General features: G+C 40.1%; 1 protein-coding gene across 2 annotated transcripts in view; it reads right to left on the reverse strand.

The window, feature by feature from the left end:
* Positions 1–12,747, reverse strand: part of PDE4DIP (phosphodiesterase 4D interacting protein) — a 184,743-nt gene that overhangs the window by 97,920 nt on the left and 74,076 nt on the right. For both annotated transcript variants that reach the window (XM_075286675.1, XM_075286674.1), the window contains 7 exons: positions 11,745–11,864; positions 7,469–7,561; positions 5,092–5,295; positions 3,388–3,546; positions 2,779–2,892; positions 1,505–1,642; positions 128–307 (listed from right to left, as the gene is read on the reverse strand). In XM_075286675.1, the coding sequence (XP_075142776.1) occupies positions 128–307; positions 1,505–1,642; positions 2,779–2,892; positions 3,388–3,546; positions 5,092–5,295; positions 7,469–7,561; positions 11,745–11,864 (1,008 nt within the window). The remainder of the gene's footprint in view (positions 1–127; positions 308–1,504; positions 1,643–2,778; positions 2,893–3,387; positions 3,547–5,091; positions 5,296–7,468; positions 7,562–11,744; positions 11,865–12,747) is intronic.

Raw genomic sequence — 12,747 nt, forward strand, 5'->3', positions numbered from 1 at the left:
AAATGCACTTGTTGTTTGCTGAATGTTGCAGCCAGTGAATATGTGCAGTATATAGAATGGAGTATCTGCTTTCACAAATTCCAACAAATTTCTAAAGCAATGTACTTTTTTTAAAAACAAATCTTACCTCAATTTCTTTATTCCTTTCTTGCAGATTTTTCTGCAGCTGAAGTATAATGGATTCTCTCTCATTGAGTGAACATCTGTACTTTTCCTCAGTTTCCTGTTTTAACCACTGAATATTTTTGTAAGCAGCAGATATCTGTTCCAGTTCCATGTCTTTGGCCTTCACCAGGTTGTCCAAACTCTATAATACATACATTCTGTCTAACTTGTTAAGGGAACAAGGGCATTTCAAATCATATGCATGTCCCAATACATGCATATATTACACAGTGTATATATATATATATATATATATATATATATATATATATATATATATATATATATATTATTCCAGCTATGAACTGGAAATCAATTTCAGTATGAAGATTGAAAGAGTGTTTTGGGCAAATAATATTAATGAACTATTGTTAGGATAGGTCACCAATATAAAATCCCTTTATTTCCAGAAATATCACTAGTTGAGAGCAGCTGTATACTTTCATAGCCTTGTATTGTCAGGGGCGGCATTCCTCATAGCCCAGATGTGACAATGAGCTGTAAGGCCCACCCTTCTGACAGTTGAGGGATATTGGTGCCGAAATTAATGGCACAGATATCTCTGGAGCCAGGGCGCATATCAGCAAAGCTGACAGCTTGCTGAATTCAAGTATCCACCAGTATATAATACCACCAATGTCAGAAGACAAAAAAAATATCCTCCTTAACATTTAATATTAAACACTACTACTGCACTACTACTGCACTATGAATTTCTACCACAGCAAAATATTTAGTGGGTGATACAGATTAGAGATGAGCGAGTAGTATTCAATCGAATACCTCCCCGCCATAGGTATGCGTGTAAGCGGCTGAACACCAAGGGATTAAGTGCATCGAATATTTGATGCGTTTAACCCCTTGGTGATCGGCCGCTTACACAAATACCTATGGCGGGGAGATATTCGATCGAATACTACTCACTCATCTCTAATACAGATGGTTTTAGAGCAAAGTGATTTGTAAGTGAAAGTTATAGTAAATGTATAGTTTTCTTTAGGTGTTTTTAATAATCAAACCTTTTCATCATTTAGTTTCAACATTTGTATGTCCTGTTTGACCACAGTACAAAGGATTTTATTAAGTGCCTAGAATACTTTTAACAATTTGAGAACCTATCATTTTATATAGATATATATATTTATACACAGACATACAAACATACATACATACAAACACATACACAAATATATATATATATATATATATATATATATATATATATATATTTATTATTATTTTTTTCCTTCTATATTTCAATAGATTAAATCGTAGGTAGGCCATCTTCTTTCTATACTATTGTTCACATCTGCAATATTTGTAAACAAACAAAACATACGTTTATGGTCTCCTCATTCCCAGAAAGAACATTACTCAGCCTCTCTAAGTCGTGTTCTTTCTCCCGGATGATCATCTTTAAGCGCTGCATCTCCTTTTCTTTCTCTTCTACAGCACAGAATTTGTCATCGACTGCTCTCTGTTTTTGTATTGAACAAAATGGAAAGAATTCTTATTCTAGTGCTTTAAAAAGTCACAGTTTAAAGCTACAGAAAGTCATATTACATTCATAAATGGACAATATACAAAAGTAAAGTCTTTAGAAATGAAGTAAAATTTCCAGTACTAAGTGTAGGTCATAGTGAAAAGCAAAATATTTGTCCATCTTGTTGGAAATTGGATCTCAATTAATATGTGAAATTCACTTCTGCAGCAGCACTAAGTTGTAGGAACACAAAATGAAGCACATTGGCTACTATTGTGGAATCACTATGTACATTTTGCCTGTATAAAGTATACTAAAACAACTGTATATGCTTTAAAGGGGCTCTATCATTCAGAAAACGGATTTTCAGCTAAGCATATGCCTGAATAGCCTGGGTGGAGAGAGGTGATGACGTGAGTGTGCTCGGAGCACAGAGGGAACTCCCCCTGTGCTCTCTGAGCTTAATTTGCATATCACAAGCACCGGATTTTTACAGAAACGGCAAGGTGCAGAAGAAAATGGAAGGTAGGAATACCCTTTTTAATGGTCATTTTCTAATGATAGACTCCCTTTAAGTGTTATCTGGTAAGCAAACCGCTGGGTTTTTAAAGCAAACCGCCGGTGTCCGTATACAGCCTCTCCACTGTGAAACCACTTTTTTTGCATGGACACAAAGTCCTGCATGTCTGACTTTGTGTCTGTATAAAAAAAAGCGGTTTCATGGCGGAGAGGCTGCAATATGGACACCGGCGCTTTGGTTTAAAAACCAAATGAAATGAATGGGTTTTTAAACTGACCATATGAAACCGTCCCCAAGCTGTTTTTTCTGTAATTTTGGCGGAATCAAGGTGGGCGGACAGCAGCACAAGTGTGAACACCCCCTCAGAGTCTAAACACTTTACTACACGTCTTTCTAAGAGCACTGTGTGGAGACTGCATTTACTTGCTGCAGCAGCTGCTACTTAAAGGAAAATCTGAGTAGTGCTAAAGTAGTAAGAAGCATTTTATTTAATATAATGAACCATGGAAAAGTTCTCACCAAGTGTGGATATAAAGTTTCACAATGCTCAATATGGCACCTAGAATAGCCTATTTTATATGTAACGTTCCAAGACGTGTAATTCATGTACCTCTAGGGCAGCATCTCTCTCTTTAATTCTCTGTCGTAGTTTTTCTATCATATGTTCATTACCACCTGGGACTTTTTCTAAACCTTGTTGATACTGCAAGACATCCATGTACTCCTAAAAGAATTTAAAAAAAAAATAAAAAATTGGAGAAAGAAGTTACTGGTTTGGTACTCCGAAATGTACTTAATAAAAGCCGGGTTGTCAACAACATAGTTCTTACTTGATGGTTACAATACAACAGAGCAAAAAAGTTGCAAAGAACCAAAAAGTTGTGTAAAGCTGGTTACAGAGAGCCAAAAAGTTGTGTGAAGCTGAGACCCTGTGTTGATTTGCAGATTTTTTGTTGCAGATTTTGCTGTTTTGGTTTTTTTTGAGCAAAAAGCAAAGTGGATTGAGCAGAGAAGGTAAATGTATAAGAGCTTCCTATACATGTCCCATTTCTTTTGTAACCATTCATGTCTTTGACTGAAAAAAACGAAGCAAAAAACACAAAAAAAACCTTCTCTATTTTCTGCTTGCTCAATCGCCCAATATCCATATTGGCTTGCTGAAATAAACTTTACATGTTGGAGTGTGTTCTAAATCCTTATGACAAATTCATTCACTTACTTGCAGTATTTGTTCTTTCTGGTTTACAGTCTGCTTTAACCTTTCAATGTTGTGCTCCTGGGCAAGTAGCTTAGTACATTTCTCTTCTTCTAGGCTTTTAAGATGCTGACTCTTCTCCTGCAATTCTCTCTGAAGTTTATGCAGTGCTCCATGTAACTCCTGATATACAATTTACATTTTCAATAAATAGAACATGAATTCCACACCTTAATACTGTTTCATTTGCAACATTGCTAAAAGTATTATGCCTAGTTCACATCTGAATGGTATACCAAACACATTGACAAGCGGTGAGCAATGAAGGCACACAGACCCCATAGACTATAATGGGGTCCATGTGTTTTCCGCACGAATCATGGAGAGCAGAGTAGTTCTTGAAGTACTTTTCTCTCCACATGATTCATGTGGACAGCGCACGGAAAGCACACGGACCCCATAGACTATAACTTTCATTTCTCACCACTTATCAATGCATTCAGTATTCTGTTCGAGGGGTCCCCATGCGGATATGAACTCCCCGAACGCAGATATGAACAAGGCCTTAATACTATCCCAAGATTTAATACAAAAAAACTAAATTTGCACATTTAAAGTGAATCTAAACTTTCTAACAACTTTTGAATTTATGCTAACATTTGTGTCAATAAAAAATGTAATATACTTTATTAATGGATTTAGGTTCCTTTCTGTGAAATCCACTTTGTTCTGCATGCTCTCCCTGCTTTTCAGTAGTGTACAGGTCCTTAGGCTCTAATAATGCATGGAAGCTGGGGCTGGGCGGAGTGCTCACTTAAGCTATATCTTGGCATTATAAAACACAGAACAGTGCTTTTGGTGTAATGTGGGCCAAAAGAGAGACGCAAGTTCGCACAGTTTTTAGCAAGTGCCTACCAATATTTCCATTCATTTCAATGGGAGTCAGGCGAGAGAAAAAAATTAGCTAGATGAAAAAAGGAGCTTCAGGATTTATCTTCAAGTGGATTCTGCCTTGCAATTGCCATTGAAATGAAGGGGAAGAAAAAACAAACAAAGAACAGCAAACTGCAGACCTACAGCTTACATGGACAGCTTTCAGTTGTATGTAAATTTGCACATACACCTAAAGAAAGTGCTCACTCACTGGGGAAACTGGGACCACTATCCTGGATTCCACATTAGCGATCAAGAAGTCTGGCTAGGGCATGCCATAGGTTTGACAACATGGTCCTGGGAGGAGGGGGGTCAACCTGGGAGAATCAGTGGGAAGGCGGGTTGTGTATTAAAAGATGAGAGGTCATTGACGTGGCTCAGAATGATACTATGTCTCCTTAGGGAGAGTGCCTTTGCAAGCCACTTTATGGTGTGTAATATCTAACAGATCTCATACATTTTTGACTAGGGTGGCGCTAGAGTAAGTTTTCCTTTTTCTCATCTCTTAATATGGCATCTAGATCGAAGCTCTCCATGTGATTATGAATTTCCCAATGTAATATCTCTGGAAATATAGTGTCATATAATAGATCAGAATCACATTTTCTCATAAGACTCCAAAAGCACTGTTCTATATTTGAGCCTAAGATATAACTGCTTGAAGTGTCAGAACCTCCCTCCTAATAGCGTCAGCTTCCTTACACCCATACTCCAGTCAAAGTGGATTTGAGCACAGGATTTCATGGAAAGGAGCCGTCAGAACGGTGTTATACAATATGCAATGTTAAATGGTACCTGGTTATGTTTCCACGTAGTTTCTTTCTGTTGTTGACCTTCTAATAAATCAACTTCTAGTAATTTCTGGGATCTTTTAACATCAGTCAGCTGGCGTTCCCTTTGTCGGAGGGCCAATTGCTTTTTTTGAAGTTCCATCTGAGTAGAGAATAAGGTGTTCTGCAGGTCTAAAAATTGTAGCTGTGTTGGCATTACCTGAAAGGTCTGAAAAAACATAAAACATAGAAATGTCTCTGAGGTTATAATTTATACAATATCTCCCATTATTTTTGAGTACGGACCAATTCTTTTCTGGTCATATTTGGGTAGCACAGTATGTGCCGGTTTAAAGGGGTTTTATGGGCAGAAATTCATTTGTAAGTGCTAGTAATGAGTTAATAAGTACACCCATATATCTTTAGCAATGTTTTGAGTGATTTCTGGGTGTCTGTGGGAGCTCCTGGCGTCCTCTGCATCCTTTGTTTACATGGTGCAACTTCATGCTGTGCAGCTTCCTGTGTAACATTCAAACTAGATCCCTTTCACTCAGCCCCCCTCCTCTCTCGCTTCATTACAACCCCCTTCCTGTCTCCTTAGCTAAGCTATCCTGCCCACTACTAGCCCCTCCCCCTGTCTCGCTAGCTAAGCTATTCTGTCCACTACTGGCCCCTCCCCCTGTCTCGCTAGCTAAGCTATCCTGCCCATTACTAGCTCCTCCATGTCTCCCTAGCTAAGCTATCCTGCCCACTACTGGCCCCTCCCCCTGTCTCGCTAGCTAAGCTATCCTGCCCATTACTAGCTCCTCCATGTCTCCCTAGCGAAGCTATCCTGCCCACTACTGGCCCCTCCCCCTGTCTCGCTAGTTAAGAAATTCTGCCCACTACTAGCCCCTCCATGTCTCCCTAGCTAAGCTATCCCACCCACTACTAGCTCCTTCCCCCTTCCCCTAGTTAAGCTATCCCACCCACTACTGGCAGAGATGAAGAGGGGAGGAGCCGTTTCCAGACACAGGAAGGCTGCTAAGTATTGATGGGGATGTGGGGGGGCAGTAATGGTGACGTTCCGAACAGAAACAGAACGTCACCAGATTATCAGAAAGTGGGGTGGTCACATGACCACCCCAGGGATATGAGTAAATATCTTTTTTTTTAATAGAAGTACATTAGAAGTTAGATGGGGAGAAAGGGGTTTTGTTTAGGGGTTAATTTATCCTGGACGACTCTTTTAATGCTTTGGAGCTGCACTATCTCCATTACACTCAATGGAACTCCATTACAGCATTAGATTGAATGGGCGTTGAACCCTCCCCCTTCTTTCATAAGGACTGCCCCTCTGGAACTTCTTGCAATGTCGTACAAGTGCTTGTAGTCAGGCACTCCCCGGGAATGGCATTGCATCGAGGCAGAAAGCAGGGTATGCCCAATCTGTCTGTAAAATTACTGCTAAACTGCTGAGAGCTGTATATTTTGTTTTGTGGTTGTGTCCCTTTAAAACCTTCTTTCATGTTTTTTACATGGATATGAATGCAAAGGGAAGGAGGTAGCTCAGTCTGTATCTGTTTGTTGCTCTCATCCTGTGATTGATAAGAGCAACGGACAATAAGTATTGGTAGTGTGAACCAACCCTGTCATTAGAAGGTACAATCTCTAGGTACAAGTGGAAACAATCCAAACGAAAGCTGAAAAGTGAAAAGATATTCAAGATCTAGCCTCAGGATACATCATCAATATCAGATGAGTAGGGGTCCAACTGTCTCTTCACTGCTTATCAAGCACAGCGATATACAATGTATAGCAGCTGTGCTTGCAATTAAAACTCAGTCCCATTCATTTAAATAGGACTGAGCACCACACAGGCCCATATGACAAATGAATGTGGCCTGTGAAGCGGAGCTCGCTGACACACCGATAAGGTTTCAATCTCTAAAATTATCCTCAGCTCTTCTAAATACCAATGCTAGAGGAGGATGTGTTGCAGAAATCCTTAAATTACAATCTGTATGCAAATGAAACTGAATGTTTATTAAATCATATATGTTGTCAGGCATATGGGTTAATAGTAGGCAAAAATAGAACAAGCAGAAACATAAGTCAGGCATTTCCATCTTTTATCAATCATTATCCATGTGCAGAATGGAAATACCCTTTAACAATTCCTGGAGAATATCAAATGGCTATGGAGAGCTTATTAGTCCTTTAAAGACCTATGAATGTCTTGTAGTTTGTTGCTGGGATCTAAGGAATTAAGGAATCATTGTTCAGCTTTATGTTTGGATATTTAGGAACCTTTCCAATACTTACAGTAAATGATAGATTTGCTAATAAATGACAGTACAAAAAGTGAAGTCCATTTCCATATTTCCATATTTCCATGCTGACTGTGCTATAGCATTACTTACTTGCAGCTGTTCGTTCTGAATTTTCAATATCATATCCTGTAGTTTAGCAATAGTGGCATTGTGCTCATCTATTATTTGGTATAGTTCCATAACCTAGAAGAAGATGCAAAAGCTCTGTAACACTAATAACAAATAGAAAAGGCAAAAAAATAAAACAAAAAATTTATTGTTCAAAAATAGTACAAGGAAAAAGTATGTTTTTGTACCGTGTTAGCCAGTGGGTATAAAATATATTAAAAAAAAAACCAACAAACTTGAGAGTCTTCATTAGTTGATACCTTTTTTTAATGGCTAACTTAATAATGATGAAAGATTACAAGCTTTCGAGATAACTCTGATCCCTTCCGCTGGTACTATACCTGAGGAAGGGATCAGAGTTATTCCGAAAGCTTGTAATCTGTCATCATTATTAAGTAAGCCATTAAAAAAGGTATCAACTACTGAAGACTCAAGTTTTTAGTTTTTTTATATTTCAAAAATAGTACAACATAAACATAAATTTGGTATTGCCACAAATTGTACTAACTGGCAGAATAAAGTTAACATGTTAACTTTGATGTCTTTGTTAACTAGCTATGATGCCTAGTGCACCATGAAAATTTAGAACATACAAAGACTGTTATTTAACTGGCCTTTTTTGCCATCCCAGTAACAAAGAGTTAATAAAATGTAGTCAATAAGCTACCGTATATAGTCGAGTATAAGCCGACCCGAATATAAGCCGACCCCCCTAATTTTACAACAAAAAACTGGGAAAACTTATTGACTCAAGTATAAGCCGAGGGGGGGAAATGCAGCAGCTACTGGAAAATTTCAAAAATTAGGGAGCCTTCACACGGCGTAAACGCGCGTGTATTTTTGCAAAATACACGTGTAAAAATACACGTGTAAAAATAAGACTACCATTGACTTCAATGATATTTTTTACACGTGTAAAAATACACCTGTACAAATATGTCTGTAAAATGTCATTGAAGTCAATGGGAGTCTTATTTTTTTTGCAAAAATACACGCGCGTTTACGCCGTGTGAAGGCTCCCTTAAAATGGTCAGAGTTTTTGGGTGCAGTAGACGCTGAGGTAGGGGAGGAGGTGTTTTGGTTGTCTGTCTGCCCCTTCCCTGAGCTTGAGGACTGTTTCCCCCCCCCCACACTTGGAATTCAGCCTGGCTGAATATAGCGTATCTGCAGTGCTCCCATTAACCCCTTCCCGACGGAATATGAACAGTGTAGATACCCTATACTTAGCCTGGAAGTAGTCAGGCTGAATTCCAAGTGTGGGGGGGGGGGACTCAGTCTCGGGGAAGGGGCAGTTAGACAACCTTTTTTTCCCACTACGGCATTTACCGTACAGAAAAGATATATTTATAGATTTGTAGAGCGGGTGTTTTTGGACACAGGGATAACTAACGTGTATGTGTTTCACAGTATTGACAGTATTAGTTTTATATGTGTTCTAGGGAAAGGGGGAGGATTTGAATTTTTAATACTTTTTATTTACTAATACTAATACTTTATTTTATATTTATTTAATTTTTTTACTTTTTTTTAAATTTAATAAATTCTTGAACCCCAGGGGGTCTGATCACTAATGCTAATGCATTGCAATACATTGCAAAAATTGTCATTTCTTTTACAGGCTGCTCTAAGAGAAGCACTGCCGGCAGGGGAGCCTTTACAGGAGCTCTGAGGGGAATCCCCAGCCGGCCGGACCTGAAGGAGAACTGCAGCCGGCCGCCGGCAGGAGCGCTGAGGGGAATTCCCGGCAGAAGCGCTAAAGGATCGCACTTGAGAGAGCAGTCGCACCCGCTCCCTCCAGCAGCATGGCGGCACCTGCCCGGACCCCTCGTTCCGGGACATCATAGAGCATCTCCACTGTAACACTTACAGCGGAGATGTCCTAGCTCCCCGTGTCTGCAATCTCTGATTGCAGGCATGATTGCAGGGAGCTCCGACATTACCGATGTAAAAGTTACAGCGGAGGTGCCGGTTGGTATGGTGACCACTCTGAAGCCATTATAGTTACAGACCCGGCATCCGTACCCGGCATACAGACACCGTGCCGGGTCGCAGCATCGCCATGGTCATAGCAGGAGCGTAGCGATGCTGTCAATTTCAAACTGCAGAAGTACTTATGGAACGCAGATATACGCCGGGTGCGGGCCTGAGCTTACATGGCCACGTCACCCAGCGTGTGATGGAATCGGGAGGGGGGGGGGGGGGGGGGCGGGGTCTGTATTCCGGGCCTGCTAGCAGAAGTACCTTAAGTATTTCTGCAGTTTGAAATAAGCAGAATCGCTACACTCCTGCTATGAGCGTGGCAATGCTGCGGCCCGACACCAGTCCCGGTGTCTGTATGCCAGGTCCGGATTCCGGGTCTGTAACTATGATATTGCTAAATTACCGTAATGACCCGAGTATAAGCCGAGGCGGACTTTTTCAGCACAAAAACTGTAGTATATACAGTAAACGTTTCCCAAAATGGTGCAATTGAAAAGCACAACTCGTGCAAAAAATTAGCCTTCATATGACTGTCAATATTAAAATGAACAGTTACAGTTTTTAAAATGTCACATTAGAAAAGCAAAAATAGGACCATCAGTGCCAAACTTGGCTACATCCTTTAGGCTAAGGCCCCACGTAGAGAGCTGCAGCAGCAACGTATAGTGGTTTTCACTGCAGCACTTTTCACAGAAACCTCTGCGGACTTTCTGCTTCCATTATACCTATAGGGAAACCGGCAGCATTTCCGTAGAAATAACTGACATGTTACGATTTCCAAAACCATAATAGTTATGGAAATTGCAGCTTTTCCACTGTGTATTTTTTCCTGCAATGTGTGGATGGGATTGTAGGGACTATAAAACGCTGCAATTTATAAAGTAAAAGTTAAACTAAACATCTTAATAGTTACAAACACATAGTTCCCTAGCTTATAATCAAACTAGCTGGTACCCGCGACTTCGTCTGCAGTGATTGTAGAAGTGTGTAAATACAGGCGCGGGTAAGGTTTTCGTACTGTGTATAAGGTATGGGATATGAAATGTAACTGTGTATCTTGTTGTTGCTGTAATTCTGAGAGCACATGAGACTTTTGTGATGAATGTAATTTGTATTTCAGCTGCTATACGGTGTTCTGAGAAACTGTACATAGTGTCTTTGGGACAGAGGTATTTCAAGTGAATATACTTCGATATACGACATTGTATGATTTGTTATTTTCTGCCAGTACATGTAAGTTTTGGGCACAGGATACTGTTGAGCAAGCAACATAAAGTCTGGCCCTGTGCATGACAGTTTAGTAACTCCATGTGCTTCTTATTAATAGCAATTAACCCCATCATGTCCCTCACATTAACCCTTGTGTAAGACTTACTGATATGTGAGAGACTTAGAGGTAATAATGACGTATCTTCATTATTGAGGTCTTTTATTAGTACCTCCATGTCTCACATATTAGTAACCTTTATATGAGGCACACAGGGGTTAATATGAGGGACATGATGGGGTTTATTCCTATTAATGTAAGGCACATGGAGTTACTAACACTAAACTAATAACCCCAAATGCCTGACATTAATGAGAATAGTAATCCTATGTACCTGTGTGTTTTTCAGTTTCACTTTGCTAGCAGCTTCCTCTCCTCCTCGGGGAATCTTTGCAGGATGCAGAGCACTATTGCAGGCACAGACCTGAGCGATTAAGCTCCACCCCCTGGGTTTCCTGCACCCCTCTCAAAGGGGAGTGTCCTTATGCCTCAGCTCTAGCAGAGCACTGAAGGGATGCTCGGACTTCATTTAACTCTTGCAGGTCCTGTGCTGCTGGTGTGCCAGTGAAATATGGCAGGAGTGCCACTCTTGGCACGTGTGCCAGGGGTTGCTGACCTCTGCTGTAGAGGGTAATATGAATTTTGTGGCTTGCTATGGTCCAAAGTGTGTGAGATTGCAGAGATAGTGATGTGAGTTTGGGTTTTGTGGGGGTCCAGGGAAAAACGTATGTGCGCTATTGTGGCGAAAAGTAGCCTATTGCGCAATCCAGTGTAGTAACTATATTTGTGGAAAATTTCAGCCAAAGCGGTGGAGCGGGTTTTGCGTGATTGAGGAACAAACATCCAAACACACAAACCCACAAACATCCAAACTCACAAACTTTCACCTTTATAATATTAATAGGATATATAAATTTCAATTAAAAATAGGAAAAGAAGGAAATCATCACTAACCTCAAAAGATATTCCTTATTTCATAAAAAAAAAGTTGTCTTTGTGAAGATGACCTACCTCATGGTCTCTGCTCTGAAGAGTATCCCTTAAGCTTTGCAGTAGACATTCCTGATTGTGTGTTAGTTCCTGGGCACTGTTTAACTTGTTTGTCAGCTGGTGCTGAGATTCCTGCAGGGTCTGTATTGTAGAAAGAAAAGAGAAATATTCATTCGGAAAACAGTCACTAGTAGGGGCAGCCGACACAACTGCAAAAGAAGCATATTAAGGACTAGTGCAAAGGACAAAACTGTTGATAACGGGTTCAAAATGCCCAAAATGAGGTTTTCATAGTGACTGACCTGCAGCTTTCATTTCCAAACCTGCCTGCTGCTAAAGTATGTAAACATTGGACAATTCCACATCTTCCATGAAGATGGCGCTGTTCTCATGTTTCACATACTGTACATGACCTCTTTCCTGGCTTTCCCGCAGCTCAGTTCACTTCTGCATAGGCACTGAACACACTCAGGTAATAAAATCTCTAAATGTCCTGCCCAGAAGAGAACTCAGCCAAGGCACAACTGTGAAAGTGGAACATTAATAAATCATCGTCATCTTCATATGGATGTAAAGAGTGCTCCATCTAGTGATGAAACACACTGTCCATACAAACGGGTGACATGGAATATTGGGCTAAGCAATTTAGAGCCTCCGCGCATTTTAGGTTATCCCAAACACAGGATATCCCTTTAAATAAAAGTTTATATGCTTTACACCCCCTAGCCCACATTTCTTAACTTCCCAATAAAATATCACCACATGTACACCAGATGTAATGCTGCATACGCAATCTTTGGTTTCCAACTGTTCTTTACAGTTATTGCCAGGTCATCCCACAGAAAGCAGAGAAACCCTTTAAGCTTGTTAGGAAAATGAAATGAATAGCGCGTAATACATTGAAAGCATAGGGAAAAAAGCCTCCCATTGATTTCAATGGGGAGCGCACGTATGCCGGCTGCCATTCAAGTCAATGGGAACTGCTTTTTACACTCTCATTCTGAACGTGTTTTTACGATCAGAA

Source organism: Leptodactylus fuscus, chromosome 9, assembly GCF_031893055.1.
Source record: "Leptodactylus fuscus isolate aLepFus1 chromosome 9, aLepFus1.hap2, whole genome shotgun sequence".
In the NCBI taxonomy this organism is placed as follows: Eukaryota; Metazoa; Chordata; class Amphibia; order Anura; family Leptodactylidae; genus Leptodactylus; species Leptodactylus fuscus.